The sequence below is a fragment of the Zootoca vivipara genome, chromosome 13 (assembly GCF_963506605.1).
Source record: "Zootoca vivipara chromosome 13, rZooViv1.1, whole genome shotgun sequence".
NCBI classification, from domain to species: Eukaryota; Metazoa; Chordata; class Lepidosauria; order Squamata; family Lacertidae; genus Zootoca; species Zootoca vivipara.
In genome coordinates, this window is record NC_083288.1 from 29008755 (window position 1) to 29027368 (window position 18614).

At 42.0% G+C, this 18614-nt stretch overlaps 1 protein-coding gene across 1 annotated transcript; it reads left to right on the top strand.

The window, feature by feature from the left end:
• The first annotated feature begins 4754 nt into the window (after positions 1-4754).
• On the top strand, positions 4755-18446 carry LOC118094719 (vomeronasal type-2 receptor 26-like). The gene is made up of 7 exons (XM_060281143.1): positions 4755-5153; positions 6912-7024; positions 8973-9264; positions 12200-13060; positions 13996-14223; positions 16379-16505; positions 17545-18446. Exons 1-7 carry the CDS (start codon positions 4755-4757, stop codon positions 18444-18446), a joined length of 2922 nt encoding a protein of 973 aa, XP_060137126.1.
• The last annotated feature ends 168 nt before the right edge of the window (positions 18447-18614 follow it).

The window sequence follows — 18614 nt, forward strand, 5'->3', positions numbered from 1 at the left end:
AGGAATGGAGTAAAGAATTAGAGATCTCTGTTTCGACCACACAGTGGGAAACTGTTTTAAGTGCTATAACAAGGGTATCCTAGGACCTTAAATTGACGCTCATACAACAAAAAATAACATTTAGAATATACTGACCCCATTATGTTTGTTATAAAAAGGGCTATCTAGGGTATCTAACTGTTGAAGATGCAATAGAGATATTACTTCTCTAAAATACAGGTTTTTTTCATTGTCCTATATTGAAAGATTTTTGGCAGAAGGTAACTGAAACTATCAACAGAACTGAAAATAACTGTATGGAACAACCTTACAAACAGAGCAAAATATCCCTTTGAACTATATACCCAGTATATGAAACCTTACAAAAGGACAATTACAAAAGTGGACTCGCCTTACCACGGCAAAAAGACTGAAACTGATGAATTGTAAAAATAAAAATGTGGCTCCCTTCTATGATTGGATGGAAGACTTATACAAACTTGCAAGATGTGAACAACTTGCATATAAATGCAGACTTGCAATGGACAAACTCAATGATATTTGGAATCCATTCTTACAACTGTAATAGGTTAAGGTTTGGTGGTGTACAACAACAACTTTGTAAAGTAAAAGAAATAAAGACCAAAACTCAATTGGACCATTCAGGAAGGGCAAAAAACTAATGGAAAGCTAAGCTCTGAGCTGCATATCAGATCAAAAGTGCTAGGCAGAAAATGAAGTAAAGGAAAACTTATGTCCAGGTGTGGCAAACATATTTTTTTTTTAAAAAAAAAAACTTCTGCAATTCCACAGGGGAAACTCCAACCTTGACTTTGTAATTATTTTCCTTTGTTATTATAGACTGTGATTAATTCTGCCACATGCAAAACAACCTACAATTTGTAGTGGTGGAGACAGTGAAGTATATTATATAAGTGCCATGTTAAAAAATATGGCTCAGAACTAACAATATTTATTCTTCAGGTTTAAGGTTTATTTCAGACTGACAAGTATTCAAACCAGCCTTTGAAACAATAGACAATACATTGAGGGAGGTGTCAGTGGAAACACAATATAAAAAGTCATGTGGAGATTTCTCCTTACACTCAGGATGGTGGCATTTGTGGTGTTGCTGCTGGCACTGCTTCCTGAAATGACATGCAAGACTCACATTGTGAAGTGTCATGTCCATGATCCACACCCTCCACTTCACAAATATCACCAGTCAGGAGACCTCATCCTTGGTGGCATAGCTTCTCAGAACTTCATAATCTCCAAACAATTATCCTTCACCGAAGAACCTCCACCAGCATTGTTTGAAGAACTAATGTAAGTTTCAGGAAGGGTCACCTTGGATATTGTTAACGGACAGTTTGCTAAGGTCCTTGCAATAATTTTGCCGGCCGCAGCTAATAGAGAGATGCCTCGATAGTTTCCACAATCAGTTCTGTCACCTTTTTTTAAGAGATTGATAATTTTGGCATCCCTAAAGTCTGCTGGGATTTCTCCTCTTTCCCAGATTTTTTCGATGAGCTTGCGAAGTTGTTGTGTAAGTTCAATTCCACCCAGATTTCGGCAGGTATCCCATCGGGTCTACTGGCTTTGTTGTTTTTCTTTTGGTTAATAGTTGTACACAACTCTCCCAGATTTGGAGATACTGCAAGCTCATCTCTAACTTGTTTTTGCGGAATTTGTGAGAGGACCTCAGCAGCTACGGGGGATTGTGGTTAAGGAGATGCTGGTAATGTTCTTTTCTGTGCAGTGCAATAGCTTCTTTATCTTTTAGAAGTGTGTTACCGTCTGCTGAGCGTAGGGGGCATATGCCATGAATTATTGGCCCATATATGGTCTTTGTGGCTTTAAAGAAACTCTGTGCATCATGAGTGTCGGCTAAGTGCTGGATCTCTTGAACTTTTTTTACCCACCAGGTGTTTTTTAGTTCTCTGGTTCTTCTTTGAACCTCAGCCTTAGCGTTGGCATAGGGTTTTTTTTTTCTTTAGTGGCACAGTTTCTATCTCTTTGCCAGATCTGAAAGGCCTTCCTTTTTTGTCAACCATGTGTTCAATCTCACTGTCATTCTCATCAAACCAGTCCTGGTGTTTCTTGGTTTAGTATCCAATAGTTTGTTCACAGGCTGCAATAATGGATGTTTTTAGCTTGTTCCAGTGTTCCTTGATGTTATCAGAAAATTTTGAAAGCAGATGGTCCTTAAGAGTCGTTTGGAAGCAATCCCTCTTAATGGGATCTTGAAGGGTTTGAGTGTTCACTTTGCGCCTAGGTTTCCTTCCTTGAAGCCTGTGTAGAGGTATAATCTTGATAGCCATCGTGGGGTGTACTAGTCGGTGGATAGTCTTATGGATACTAGTAGTCCAAGGTCAACACATCACCTACTTAATTACCAACAACTGTGATAATGCAGAGCTAAGGTTTAATTAGGGCTCAGTTGGGGAAACATGCAGAATGGAAATATAATCAACCAATAGTCCTTTTAAAACTCTAATTTAAAAGTCATGAGGTAAAGAGAATTTATGTTTTCTTCCCCTCTCCAAGCCAAGAGCAGGAAGATTGAATCCTGCAGGGTACTGCTTCACAATAACCTGTCCTGCAGTGAGTAGTGTGAGGATCCCACCCCTCACTGCTTTAACATCAGAGGCTCTCCCTGTGCTTCTCTACAAACAGGAGAAGAAAACCTCGAGTGTCCAAATTGGACTTGTCTCCAGAGTACCTCAGGCGCTGCGTTCGAAACCTATGGCCACCAGTGGGAAGTCCCTCCCATGGACCCCTACTGCTACAGTGTGCCTCTCCCTTAGGCAACTATGTGGCTCCTTCAGCTTAGCTAACCAGCCCTTTGTATGACAGGAGAAAAAGCAAACAGTTTCCTCTTCCCCAGGAAAGCTTTGTTCTCCCCTCTTTGTCACACCTCTGAAGGTACTGAGACACTGCCGAGTCAGTGAATGTTTAAGCACATTTAACTTTATTATTTAACTTATAAACATGAATTTCTTTGGTTCTTAAAAGCACATATCTTCTTTTTATTTAACACAGACTTGTTACCACAGCTCCTGCATCCCTCTCTAACACTCTACTCTCCCCAACTCCCAACTCCCAACTGCCATTTAAACTGGGAACAGTCCCGCCCCCATCAGAATGTTATGTCAGTCAGGCTGGAGGTGGATTAACTCTTTTCCAGCCAGGTAGGAATAAATATTTCAAAACTGTGTCAATCTGTTACAAGTAGTGGATTCAATCCTGCTGGGGTCTTCTTCGCTACTGTGTTCCCTGCAGGGGACATACCATTGTAGACTTCCCATTCAACACACAGTACACTGATAGTCCCAGATCACTCTGCCTGGCTCAGCCAAGGGAACTAAGGAGTTATCTTCATGGGACTCTTGGGAAGCTCAGATTCCCCTGAATAGGTCTGATTGTATTCAGTCTTCTGTTGCCTCTGGTGTGCAGACTTGGAAATCTTCACAATCAAAATACTGCAACTAATATTTCTATGGTTGCTATGGAGATTTCTGTCATGTTTGTGAGATCAAGCCAACTATTTTCCACTTGCTGAATGAAGGTCCTGCAAGTTCAAACTAAACGTATCCACATTTCCCCCCCTAAAAAACCCCCACTATTCCTGTATTCCAAGGCATATAAGCTTCTTCTACTATGTCGCATGGGCACAACCCTAGTAACATACTAAGGAAATGTCTTTCCCAGGAGCATTTGAGTCTAGAGTTTCAAATGACTCAGCAGGTGAGTTTCTGAAGGCAACTGAGTTTCTGATTGGAGAATAGACATGTATTTGTGAAGATTCCCTACACCCCACCCTGACTGATAATTCCTCCCACCAATGCTTTGCCCCCATTTGTAATCTGTGAGAGGACATTTGATACCCCCCAGAATGAGTTAATAAAGTTCAGTATGAACATTCAGTGTGGTCCTCCTAAGACATGTTAATGTGTGTAATGGCTTGACTTCCGGTCTACTGCTCTGGTGGAGAGGCGCAGAAACCTCGAGCTCTGAGGTTTCTGGCATCACGGGGGGGGGGGAATTCTGCGGGAGTCACGCGGATCCCCACAGAAATAGCCCGGCAGAACTCCAAAGGCGACTCCTCCGCTGCCCGGGAAGCTCGTTAGAGCCCCCGAGAGCCAGTGGGGTGGCAGTCGCGGGAGCCATTTTGGGCGCATTCGTTACCTCCACGAAGCGAAGCTCCGTGCCTACAACCTGCAAGCAGTGGATTTTTCCTGCAAAAAGATTAGACCTGGACTAAGTCAAAATTCTACGATTTGGACTAAGAATTTGGTGCTGGGAGGAGACTTAAAAGGGAAGTCAGCCCCCCCCCCCAATTGAGTAATGGAGGATGCAGTAAACCCATGGAAAGCTCAGGAATTTATTTTAAAACAAACTTTTTCCTGATGCAGAGTAAGGGAAAAAGATAAAGTGCACCTAAATCTCTGCAAAAGACTGTGATTTGACAAGGGGAACCCCCCCCCTGTGAACTTGGAGTCGGGTCAAAGGAAGGATCGGCTAGCTGTCTTTGTGATGTCACAATAGAAAAGAATGTGTCTGTCTGTGAGCCTGAGACTGAGAGCTGTAGATAAATAAAAGAGGAACTTTTAAAAGCAAAGGCTGCTCAGTGCTGAATTTGAGTTTGACTGTTAAGAGAAAAATGTAAAGAAATAGAGGTTGGAGCCAGTTCAGACGGGATTTTATTCCTTTTGCACTTGGAAAATACAAAACAAGGACAATAATAACACCACTTCCTGCCTGCTACAATCATGGAAGCGGAGAGCACCAACAGGTTGGAAGAGAAAGTTCTGGATTGTGAGGAGAAGGACTCACAGTGGGACTTGATTCTGACAACAATTTTGGAAATGACAGAACAGATTCGCAACCCTAAAGTTGTTCTAACATGCATGGAAGAGAGGATTGATGAATCCACTGAACTGAATTTTGAAACAGATGATAGATTTGAACTTAGAGAGGAAGAAAAGGGAGAAGAGGAAAGACCAGAAGAAGACGCATGCTGTGATGTGAATTTTGGGAAAACTTTGAAAATGGCAGAGGAGAACCATAATTTTGAAGGAAATGCAATAATTAAGGGAGAACAGATTGCTAAACCAACAGAATGGATTTTTGAGACAGATGAGGATGAAGAAGATACCACTGTTCCACTGGTGGGAGAGGTGGAACAGGGAAGGAAGGAAGAAGAAATCACTGTTTCACCGGTGGGAGGGGTGAAACAGGGAAGGGTGGTGATTCAAAAGCCCCCCCCCCCCAAAGGGGAAAAATAAAAAGGTTGTTACCCCAGTGAGAGAGGGGGAGGAGGAAGTAGGAGGGGGGCAGAAAGAGAATGAGATTGAAAATAAAGTATTGGAAATACAGCAGGGGGGGGGTTCTGCAAAATTTAGATTGGGACAGAGCAGGAGTGGGATGAGGGGGGATTATGCGAACTTTTATTAGTCTGAATATTTCTGGGTAAAAGGGTAGAGAATATTGGGTAATTAAGGTAAAGAGAAGCATGAAGGGTCAATGGTTAAAAAGAAATTATAATCTAGAAGAAAGAATGTAATTTTAGAGTTGGAAACTGCAATAATTAGTGAATTATAAAGAACTCAAGGAAGGGGAATGAGGAAGTCCGAAATGTTTAGATTTGAAATTGAAAAATATAATTATGTCTTTTTTATTATTTTTATGGGTTTTTTCTTTTCATTTTTTCTTCACCCTTTTATATAAATTGATTAAGAAGTATATATAAATAAGAGAGCTAAGATGTATCTTTATGATGTTTAGTTAAGATTCTAGAAATGCTATGAGTTAACTATAAAAGAATGGTAAGGAAGATAAGTGAAGAACAATGAAGAAATAAGACGTGATGATATTGTTCTAGATCTCTGTATTTGCTTTTTCTTAAAGTTTTTGTCTTTTTTTTTAAAAAAAACTTTTTCGCTTTTTTTGTCTTTTCTTTTTTTATGTAAAATCCAATAAAAAAAATTTTTTTAAAAAAAATAATGTGTGTAATGGCTTGGGTCTCTCCCACAGAAGCGAGACAACTCCAGCAGTAATTATCTCAGATTTATTGTTTAAACACGTAAATCACTGCGGAGCTCAGTCCTCAGCCTCTTCTCCTAAGTTTGCTGAGCTCTGCCTCTTCCTCCCCCAGCAACGAACCCCTCCCCCACTTTGCTTTTTCCCGCCTCTTGGACAGGCTATTTCCGGTGCCCCTGTTTCTGAGCCCAAACTTGAACTGACAGTTTGTGTCCCCCCCCCCTTGGACTCCCCCCTTCCTGCTCTTTGTACTCAAAGATTAGTTTTCCACTGCAGCTCTTCTGCCCTTCCCACGTTTCACATTCTAGGCTTATCTCATCTCCTTGGCTCTCAAAGTGCTCAGCCTCTGCTGGCTGTATCTTGTCTCTGACAATGTGTTTTCTAACTCCAAAACATGGTGTTGTACATCTGATTACTTGCACTCATTTCGATACTCAACTGATTAGGGGAAATATGTTCAGATGTGACGAACTAGCTCCCTCCTGCTATTCCACAGTGAAACCCTGACATCAAAAATGACATTAATTAATTCTGCTGCCTCTCAAACTCCCTGTGGAATTTGAATAGGAAAGAATTTGAAAGCTACCATTTACTAAATATACCAATTAGAGTTCAGAACTACTGCTTGACACCAGCAGTATTTATTATTCAAGGTAGCATGCCTCTTTACAGACTGAATGAATGTTTATATTAGCCTTGGAAGCTATAGACACTTTAAGAAGGGAGTTGACAATGGAGATAGTGTAATGTCCCTCAAATGAAGATTTGTCCTTGCAACCAGAATGGTGATATTTCTGGTGGTGTTTCTTTTACTGCCACCTCACATGGCATGCAAGGATCACATTGTGAAGTGTCATGTCCATGATCCACACCCTCCACTTCACAAGTATCACCAGTCAGGAGACCTCATCCTTGGTGGCATAGCTTCTCACGGCTACATCATCTCCAATACCTTAACCTTCACTGAAGAACCCCCACAGGTACTGCCCGAAGGGCTTATGTAAGGGAATCCTTTCTTTGTTCATTTGAACAGTCCACCCTATAGCTCAAACCTTATACCTGTGTCTTGTTTCATTTTGTGCCTTTTTTCTTTCTTTCAAAAAAGAATAGAGCTAAACAGGTAATTTCTCAATTGCCCAGCCATAGAAGGACAAGGAGTTGAATTTTTTTAGAAGATACATAAATCAGATGAATGCATGGTCTGGACATAGGAGTATAGAGTCATCACCCATCAGTGCTCCATAATCTCAGAAAAATGGATGGATGGTGGGGGTGTTGCATAGGTCCCCAAATGTATTAAATGAATGGACTCACATGGGGTGGGGATTCAAACAGTCAATATGAGTTAGTTTTCTTTGCAAGTGTGATATAATAAGAACACATATTTGGTCTCATATTCACATCCTCTCCGCTCCCCCAACCGACCTCCCACTACAAAATTTATTGTTTTGGTTATTGACCACTGATGCTTCCATCATTCGGTGAAGTGATGATTAATGGCTCAGAATGGTTGGCTATCAAAACCTTGTTACAGATAGGTAGCCGTGTTGGTCTGACGTAGTCGAAACAAAATAAAAAAATTCCTTCCAGCAGCACCTTAGAGACCAACTAAGTTTGTCATTGGTATGAGCTTTCATGTGCATGCACACTTCTTCAGATACCAAAACCTAAATATTGTTATTTTCCTTTAAATATATCTTATGTGAAAAGAATATTGGGTTGAAAAAATGAATATCCAACGTAAAATTATAGTTATGTATACAACCTGTTCATTTTTTAATGTTATAAAATGCTAAGCTATTGCATTTAATTTTATTTTGTCCCATAGAAAAGCAAAGCTTGTGGCTTCCACTTTAGAAAGGCAATACTGAAAATGATGAATGTAATTTTCCAAATTCTTTGTTAGTGGTAGTGCTGCTTAACCTTCCAAAGAGTTGGTAAAAAGGATTTGTTTATCCTTAAAGATTAAGTGGATGTAAGAATCTAGGGTTTAAAGTTAAATATGCTACATAAATTATGGTTTTGATGCCAATTACTTTTAATTTTCATGTCAAATGATTTTATTGAACTTTCTTTTGGCCAAAAATGAGTATCAGACCTAAATCCATCCTCACTTAAGGGAAAGATGTCAATCATTTAGGTTGAATTTTAGCCAATACAGGGATGTTGCTTTAATCTTTAGAAAAGCAACATGCAGTTTCAGCTTTTTGTCTATAAAATGAGCAGGGTGGTTTCATCACCACCATCATCACCATCACCATCATTATCAATTTTCTTTTCCCCCTATACGTCAACGTAAGGTCCAGGGTGGGTTAAAATATTATTATATATTTCTTTTTTAAAAAAATAAAACAATCCATAACCACAACTTTAGAAAAACAATATGCAAATGTGGACTTGGATGTCATAATACCACCTCTTGCCATTGTGTGCTACATTTCAAATACTGGTATATACCTAATGGTTTATAGCACAATCCAAAAGTGCTACTGAGTAAAATAAGACTTATTCCCAGATGAGTGTCATAGCTGCCAAGTTATCCCTTTTTTACAGGGATTTTCCCTTATGCTGAATAGGCTTCCTCGCGAGAAAAGGGAAAACTTGGCAGCTATGACGAGTGTCTGTAGGTTTAAAACCTTATTTGAAGCCAGAGGTAGACTTTGTATCAGAGTGAGTAAAGCTATGTTGTTGTACCTTTAACAAAACACCTCTGATTATGCGAAAAATTTCTGGGTCATGTGTAATTTGAAACTATCTTCTGCATCACATTGGTAATTGGCAAAGGATAAGACACCAGAGTGTCAGGGGAACCCAGTCAGATGGGCAGAATATTAGCATTACTACTACTACTACTACTACTACTACTACTACATTGGTGAAAAATCAGTAATAATAATTTTACACAATGTAAGATATCCTTCTGATACAGATTGCAATTCTTATTCCAGTGTGGTGCCTAAGAATTACCAGCACGTCCTGGCCTTGGCATTTGCAGTAAAGGAGATCAATGGCAACCCTCAAATCTTACCCAATACCACTTTGGGCTTCCACATCTTTGACAGCTATTTCACTGCAAGGGGAACTTATCATGCCACACTGCTCCTTACATCCAGCTCAGAGAGATTCGTCCCCAGCTACAAATGTGACACTCAGAATGATTTGATAGCCGTCATCGGGGGACTTGACCCCCTAACCTCTCTTCATGCAGCAACAGTCTTGGATATCTACAAAATTCCACAGGTATATCAGTCTTGGTCCTGAGCATGATGGGTTTAAGGGGATTTTCCCCTCATGGTTGAATGGCCAACCATATTTCACTTGGTGGTTTAGAGGCTAAAATATGTAAAATAATGTTATGAATAGGGGATGACAGAGGACAAGATGGTTGGACAGTGTTCTTGAAGCTACGAACATGAGTTTGACCAAACTGCGGGAGGCAGTGCAAGACAGGAGTGCCTGGCGTGCTATGGTCCATGGGGTCACGAAGAGTCGGACACGACTAAACGACTAAACAACAACAACAATGTTATGAATAAAGCATAACCTGAGAGTTGAAAGTGACATGGGAGGCAGATCTTGGAGTGCACTTCTCAGAAGGGGAGTTGAAAGTTATGGAGCATTGATCCAACTAAGGAACATTTTGTTAATAATTAGGGAGGCTATACTTAAATTATCAAGCAAGTAGCATTGTATGCCTATTAGATTGCACAACTAAATTTGTATTTGCACAGATGCAGGCAGGAGGGTGCCTGTATGAAGGGAGTGCATATATTTAAAGGATTTGAGGTGCCATAGAAAAAGGATCAGCATAGATCCTGCATAAATCTCCCTGGTCCAGAAAAATACTGTTAATTCCATTTGGGCAGTGATAACCATCTTAAATGGCATTAACACTCTTACAAATATAAGCAGATGTTAGAACAAAATCTGGATGGGAAATGAGACAAATGACACAGTAATGTAGCATGTCAGGGTCGAAACACAGTGAGGCAGCTTGCGTGGCAAGGCCCCCAAACCAGCCCCTCGTTAGAATAAAATTCACAGTTATAATAATTTTAAGGTCACACACACAAACATATATATAAAATATAAATGTTCATAACTGTATATATAAACCACATGTCTGAAACTCCACTGGAATAGTCCTGAACAAATTGACTTCAAATATTGCTCTGCGAGGTCAAAGTGGGAAACCTCCCCATTGTCTCTTTTCTCACAAATCCTGTCTTAAGGGCACATTTAAGATATGAATAGGGTGTGAGTCTGTGACCTGCCTCAGGAACTTGTTGTTGTTGTTTAGTCGTTTAGTCGTGTCCGACTCTTCGTGACCCCATGGACCATAGCACGCCAGGCACTCCTGTCTTCCACTGCCTCCCGCAGTTTGGTCAAACTCATGTTCGTAGCTTCGAGAACACTGTCCAACCATCTTGTCCTCTGTCGTCCCCTTCTCCTAGTGCCCTCAATCTTTCCCAACATCAGGGTCCCAACATCAGGCTCAGGAACTAAGTATATATAATTACAAAAGGCTTAGGCATTGGCAAAGGACTATATCGGACTCCTGCCCCCTTGCAGGAAGTTAGTAAGGGTAAACCACTCAAAGAGGAAGCCACATTGGGGGAACCCGCCTGTAGGTCTCCTCAGTGTTCACAGAGGCCTGGCATGGCCCTAGTCCCGCAAGCGGACTTCAGACAAGGATCCAGGCCCCAGATTCCTTTAACGGAATACCCTTGGTCAATGGAGGGGCAGGCGATGGCCGACTTCCCCTCCCCCACAAATCAATGAGCCAATGCGTAACCGCCAAACTTTACAAAGTTGTGACGATTGCTAAGAGGTAGCCAAAAACCAACTGGCCGGTGCCAATTTGCCAGATGGAAAAATTCCTACCCAGCCCCTGTTCCAAAACAGGTGACCAACCAAAGTCCAGAGCAAGGTCGGAGGACATCTAAAATAAAGGGCGGGTGGGCGGGTGTTTGGCAGCGGGAAGCAGGTGCCTGACACGTATCACGGTGCCACTTTTATATCCCCCCATGATCACCCCACGCAAAAGTGATTGGCCAAGAAGCTGGGGTGATCGTGGTGCCACCCTGGCATGATGGCATTTCTCCGCCCACACCGGGAGGAGGAACTGGCCTGGGGGCCTGCCTGCAACCAAGACCATCCTTAAAGATGATCCCACTTATCTGAAACACATCCTCTTTTATCTCTTTTAAATGTTTCAACAATTTTTTGTATGAAAATATTTTACATTCATTAATTGAACCTAAGAACCAAACTCCATAAGCCATCATTATTTATTTATTTATTTCTACTTAAAATCACTTGGTGGTAAAGAAGACCTCAAAAAGAGTCAAGAGAAGAGAAAATAGAAAAATCAAGGGGGGGGGGAATCACAACCATACGTTAAAACATAAATACTGCAACAACTTAAAATTACCTCAGCTTTATAACCGTCTAAGTGGGTTAACCTACACAAAAAAAGTTTTAAGCAGCAATTAAAAAGAGGGGCACGGGTGGTAGTGTGGGTTAAACCACAGTGCCTAGGGCTTGCCAATCAAAAGGTCGGCGGTTCGAATCCCTACGACGGGGTGAGCTCCGATTGCTCGGTCCCTGCTCCTGCCCACCTAGCAGTTCAAAAGCACATCAAGTGCAAGCAGATAAATAGGTACCGCTCCGGCGGGAAGGTAAACAGCGTTTCTGTACACTGCTCTGGTTCACCAGAAGCGGCATAGTCATGCTGGCCACATGACTCAAAAGCTGTCTATGGACAAACGCCGGCTCCCTTGGCCTATAGAGCGAGATGAGCACAGCAACCCCAGAGTCATCCACAACTGGACCTAATGGTGAGGAGTACCTTTACCTTTACCTTTAAAAAGTCTACAGTAAAGCCAACTGCTTGATCTTAACAGGCAGGGAGTTTCAAAGTGTATGCACTGCCAAATTAAACAATCAAGTTCTTCTTACAAGTGCATAACAGAATTTTTTTTACACCAGTGGTAGTGCCAATTCCACTGGGCATAGCGGACACATAGGCACATGTGGGTAGAAGTTGTTCTTGTAGTTCTAAGGTTTTGTTTATTGTGCTGCTGTACATTTTAAAATGTTAAGTGAAATAATATAGAATATAAGCATTATAGCATTCCTGTTTGTTACCTTTTTTGCATGCTCCTCCCTTTAGCTCACATATGGTCCTGCTCCTATCATGCATGATAAAACTCCAGGCCTCTCCTTCTACCAAATGGTCCCCCAGGAAGCCCTTCAGTATGAGGGGATTCTCTCCTTACTTCTGCATTTCAGGTGGACATGGATTGGGCTCCTTACAATGGATCTTGAGAATGGAGAACAATTTGTGCAAACAGTGGCCACAATGTTTTCCGCTAGCGATATCTGTTTTGCCTTCATAGAAAGAATCTCCAAAGTATCTTTTGACACTGACGTAAAAGACTTGTTACAAGAGGGTGCAAAAATACGTGATAAAGTAATGAGGAGCAAAGCCAACGTGATAGTCTTCTATGGAGAATCTTACTCCATGATATTTCTTAGATGGTTCCCATATTTATCAGAAGAAGAAGAGATGGGAGAGGATGCAAGAGGTAAAGTGTGGATAATGACAGCCCAGATGGAGATGACTGCTGCAGTTTATCAAAAAACTTGGGATACACAAATAATCCATGGGGCTCTGTCTTTCACAATTCACTCAAATGTTCTACCAGAATTTCACAAATTTCTTGAACACATAAGTCCTTGCACCACAAAAGGAGATTATTTCATCAAGGATTTCTGGCAACAGGCCTTTGCTTGTGTCTTCCCTAGTACAGTCACAGAAGTTATGGATGAGAATATTTGCACTGGAGAGGAGAACCTGGGAATGCTGCCTACACCCTTTTTTGAAATGAGCATGACGGGCCATAGCTACTGTATATACAATGCTGTTTATGCCATGGCCCATGCTCTCCATATCATGTTCTCCTCCAGACTCAATTCAAGATTACTGGAAGACAATAGGAAGCTGAAATCTCAGGTTTATCAGCGGTGGCAGGTAATGTGGCCAGATTTCCCTTCAGACAATGTGCCATAAATTGGTGTTAAAATAGTGTAGTAATTTGTGTCCTCCCTCAAAGAGGGCACGTGTTGCGGTCAGACCTGGCAACCAAACCCTTGTTTTGTGGGTGGGTACGATTGGATAGCCAGAACACCTGATTGGTAGGTCCCTTGATGCTGGGTTTAATCTGACCAATAGGATGCTACCCAAATGGATCAAGGGATGACCCTGAGCTTTCTCTCTTGATCAGTGCATCGGAACACCCGCCCACCTCTCCCTATATTTAGGGCGTGTGCGCTTGACCTTGCTATGCTGTCGTGTGTCATCTGTCGTTGGGACAGCGGCACGGCAGGAATTTTCCCCACTTGGCTGATTGGGTGGGGCCATTTGGGTTTTGCCTGCCACGTAGCAAATTGTCACAACCTGTAAGGTTGCAGATAGGCTCTGGTTCAGGTGATAGGGATGGGGGAACGCTCTCGCCATCCCTATGTGAAGGGGTATTCCATTAAAGGAATCCAGGGACTCAATGGTTTGGTCAACCCTGCGAGGGGTTGTGCCTGTGCCTGAGTCCAGAGGGACATCTGGGTGGTGGACATAGCATGTCCCCGGCTTTCCACCATTCCAGGTGTTCACCCTAGGCTGACCTATGGTAGTGCCCTGGGTCAGCGCTACCTGCAACGGTGCAGGGAGCTAGTCGAACCAGAGCCTATGCAACTACTCACTTGCTGTAATCAATAAAGTTGTGGCGTAAATTCTGCCAAAAACCAAACCAAAATTTTTAGACTTGTGTGAATTTATTTAAAGGGGAGGTTTAAAGGTCTAAACATGCAAACTATCTCCCTGATGGTTCTGGTCCTTGTGAGATGCACTTAACATTGTCTTCATCTGTAAAACTTACGCACACCTCTCTTTTCTCTCTTTTCAAAATCTAGTTCCATCATTTCCTCAGAGGTGTGTCATTTAATAATAGTGCGGGAGACACAGTTTCCTTCAACCAGAAGGGGGAGTTGGAAGCTGGGCTTGATGTTATTAATTGGATTGCTTCGCAAAACCAATCCTTTCATAAAGTTCAAGTTGGGAGAATGAATCCCCAGACTTCTTCGGGTGAAGTGTTCACCATCCATGAAGATGTGATAACATGGCACAAGTGGTTTAACCAGGTACAATCAAATTGTCAGTATTTTCAGTCCTGATTGTAAACACAGTTTAACTGCACAGGGATGAGTTTGGTGTTTATGGAGAATTTGAAAACTGATTAAACAAATTACACTTCATGAAATTCCTCTTCAGGAGTTGTTGGGTGAATAAAAAATATGCATCGTTGCACTGGATATATGTAAAATATTGATCATTGGTTGTATTCTAAAGTTAAAGGTAAAGGTAAAGGGACCCCTGACCATTAGGTCCAGTCGTGACCGACTCTGGGGTTGCGCGCTCATCTCGCATTATTGGCCGAGGGAGCCGGCGTATAGCTTCCAGGTCATGTGGCCAGCATGACAAAGCCGCTTCTGGCAAACCAGAGCAGCACATGGAAACGCCGTTTACCTTCCCGCTGTAGCGGTTCCTATTTATCTACTTGCATTTTGACGTGCTTTCGAACTGCTAGGTTGGCAGGAGCTGGGACCGAGCAACGGGAGCTCACCCCGTCACAGGGATTCGAACCGCCGACCTTCTGATCAGCAAGCCCTAGGCTCAGTGGTTTAACCACAGCGCCACCTGGAGTTAGTCTCCACTTATTTTGTATCCAAGGAAGTTGCATTTGGTTCCTGGCTGTTTGGTTTCTTGAATAATCAAAGTTGCTTTTGAGCCGGTCTAATGTCAATACTGTCTGTTTAATAAAAACAGGTGCCGGTAATTTCTGTTTAATTGCTCACAGGCGTGGGCTCTATTCCATGTATATAAGGCTCCGTTGGAAAGCATTTTGTGTGGTAGTTTTGTGGGAGGTTTGGAGGGTTGGAATGTGGGTATGTAAAGTTGCTGAGAGAGAGCGTGTTTATCTTTAGTTTAAAATCTCTTCCGAGTCAGTTTGTTTTTCTGTTAAAGAAAAACTTTAAACGGTATACTGCTAGTCAGGGGTTTCATGCTAGGTTGGTCTTTAAACTCTTGGTGGTGTATTTTAGCCAAGTCAATTTCTGTTTGCATATTTTGTTTTTCTATAAACTCTGCGTGAAACGTACTTTGAAGGGCCACTGGGAACCTGGGGTATATGGTTTATGTTAGCACTCTTAATACCCAGTTTCCCCCAATATTATTTCACGATGGCTGTATCCTTACTGCACAGTTGGTGGTGGGATGCACATTCTCTCCCCCTGGCTGTACCAGCATTGGCCCATTGCAATAGGCGGATCAGGAGTCTGGAAAAACACAACCTTGTGGCCCTGTAAATGATGGCCCTACTTGGAGTCATGCCTATTGGATTGCGGCTAGATTCAGCACCCGGACAGAAAGGGGTGATTTTGTCTGTGGGCCCACATGTGGGCCAATGGGCCATAGCAATGTTCCCAATGGCAGCCCTGGCAGGATAATAACAGCTGGTGCATGTCAGAGGGTCACTCCCAGTCAGGATGAAACTTACTTTACTTATCCCCCAGGAATTGTGTTGCATAATACCGCATACATATCCAATGCCTTGCCCAAAATCTACCTATTTCTGTAATCTATTTTACGAACGAACACACAATGATTTCAGATAGTATGCTCAGAGTACTGTATCACTGAATATCACCCAACATATCAAATTTCATTCATAGGATCAAACTATATGTCACTTTTAAGTATTTTATTTATGCATTGATTTTTGATAGTTCCTTGATGTCTGCAGAGTGAGAGTGAGGAAGGTGAGCAAACCCTCTAGCATCACAACTCCCTGATCCAGTCACCTCACTATACTGCATAATTTGACTGATGAGATGAGGCTACAGTCCATGCCATCAAAAATGCTTGTTTCTTTAAAAAGTCTTCTTCCTAAAATTGATTGAAAATCGGGAATGAGACTTTGAACTGGTGTTAAATAATTCAAATGCAACAAAATGGACATGACCACCACGCTCCTTGATTGTGGCTTTGGCACTATCATAAAGCACAATTAGATCATTGTTTCAGCTGCTGGATACAGGGGAGTTGTAAATGGTTATTCCTGAAATGCAGCTAACATAAATGACCACCCTGCTGTTCATGCAAACAGCCTTCTGTATTCAATGCCTGTTCTCCACATTGCCTCTCATTGAGAAAGGGAGCATGGTTCCTTGCACAAAATGAGTGCCATCCACATTACGATTCCAAGCTCTATATTCTCTTTTTGTCTTCATGGATTAGGCAAGGCCTATTTCTCTGTGCAGTGAGCAGTGCAGTCCTGGTTCAAGCAAGAAAGCAAAGGAAGGGGAGCCATTTTGTTGCTACGATTGCATCCCCTGTCCAGAAGGGAAGATTTCAGGCCAGAAGGGTAAGCAATAATGTATGTAAAAAATAAATGTATTTAGAAATAGTAGACAGATTCGGTGATATTTCATCACTAAAGGTAAATGGACCCCTGACCTATAGGACCAGTCGTGACGGACTCTGGGGTTGCGGCGCTCATCTCGCCTTATTGGCCGAGGGAGCCGGCGTACAGCTTCCAAGTCATGTGGCGAGCATAACCAAGCCGCTTCTGGCGAACCAGAGCAGTGCACAGAAACGCTGTTTGCCTTCCCGCCGGAGCAGTACCTATTTATGTACTTACACTTTGGCGTCCTTTAAAACTGCTAGGTTGGCAGGAGCTGGGACTGAGCAACGGGAGCTCACCCAGTCGTGGGGATTTGAACCGCCAACGTTCTGATCGGCAAGCCCTAGGCTTTGTGGTTTAACCCACAGCGCCACCTGCTACAGGGCTATAAAAGCATAAGGATGTGTGTATATACTAGGGCTGCATTTGTATTCTATTTTCCTAATATTTTGAGCTAATGATTTCCAGGTTTTGTGTGGCCATTTGAATGATGGAAAATAGTACGTGGGAAACTAGCAGAATCGAGAGACGTTTGGGGACCATAGTGTTAAATCTATAAGCAATCATGTAAATCTGGAAAATTATGGGCTATCTGTAATTATGAATTTAGGGCAGTATGCCAGCATACAGTTCCTTCCAAACAGAAGTCGTATTTCGATTGGTTTAGTAAGCTGTTTTAAGTTGCATGTGTACAACACCCTTGTTAGAAAAATTGAAATACTTATAAAAAATATTCATAGGAGGGCTTTGTGGTATCATTTGCTTAAACTTGGTGTTCCAGGTAAAAAGCAAATGGCTGCTAAAAACCCAAAGCTGGAAGGAAATAGGAAACTTTCCAGTTTAGAAAGGTTCATTGTTAACCATTGCAATCCCTACAATCATCACAAACTACATTCCACAAGATGAATTATTATTTTGTTCCAGTTTCAAATAGTAAGATTGGCTGCTCTTGAGATTAATGACACGTTTGTGAGATTAAGCCAAATATTTTCCTTTTCAGATATGAGTGATTGTTCTACATGTTCAGACCAAACATATTCAAACAAAAAACATGATTTATGTATTCCCAAGGAGATAAGTTTCTTGTCTTTTGAAGAACCTGTGGGGCTTAGTTTAGCCTTTTGTGCTCTTTCCGGTTCCTTGGTCACCGTTCTAGTCCTCTTGACATTTATGAAGAACCACAACACTCCCATTGTCAAAGCCAACAACCGGCAGCTCACCTACACTCTCCTCCTCTCCCTCCTGCTCTGCTTCCTTTCTGCACTGCTATTCATTGGACAGCCTCAGAAGGTGACGTGTCTCCTCCGACAAATTGCTTTTGGCATCATCTTCTCAGTGGCTGTTTCTTGTGTGCTGGCAAAAACCCTCACTGTGGTTCTTGCTTTCATGGCCACCAAGCCAGGATCCAGAATGAGGAAATGGGCGAGAAAGAGACTGGCCAATTCCATTGTATTTTCTTGTTCCTTTATACAAGGAGGCATTTGCATTGTGTGGCTGGCAATCTCTCCCCCGTTGCCAGAGGCTGACGTACACTCAGTGGCTGAACAAATTATACTTGGATGTAACGAGGGGTCTGTGACAATGTTTTATTGTGTCCTTGGCTATATTGGCCTCCTGGCCACTGCCAGCTTCACTTTGGCCTTCCTTGCCAGGAAGTTACCCGACACCTTCAATGAAGCCAAGTTTATCACTTTTAGCATGTTAGTGTTTTGCAGTGTGTGGTTATCCTTTGTTCCAACCTACTTGAGCACTAAGGGGAAATACATGTTAGCTGTGGAGATCTTTTCTATCTTAGCCTCCAGTGCTGGATTATTGGCCTGCATCTTTTCTCCCAAATGCTACATTATTTTGTTGAAGCCTGAACTGAACAAAAGGGAACAGCTAATACGAAGAACCAACTGAAGAATTAAATGATTTTGTCTTCCTATCTAGTTAGTAATTACAATAGTTATAAACTGACTCAACATTTCACAAGAGTTTTGGGTTTTTATCCTACAGCAGACTTTGCTAACATATTAGATCTCAGATAGTTAAGAGCCAAATGATGCCATAAATGGGATCATCTTAAAA

Bases quoted from the DNA above. Each gene is read 5' to 3' on its own strand.
- LOC118094719 (XM_060281143.1), top strand. From the start codon at position 4,755: ATGGAAGCGGAGAGCACCAACAGGTTGGAAGAGAAAGTTCTGGATTGT. The intron at 5,154-6,911 runs GTGGGAGAGGTG...CCACTTCACAAG, and splicing joins AAGATACCACTGTTCCACTG to TATCACCAGTCAGGAGACCT. The intron at 13,061-13,995 runs GTAATGTGGCCA...TTCAAAATCTAG, and splicing joins AGGTTTATCAGCGGTGGCAG to TTCCATCATTTCCTCAGAGG.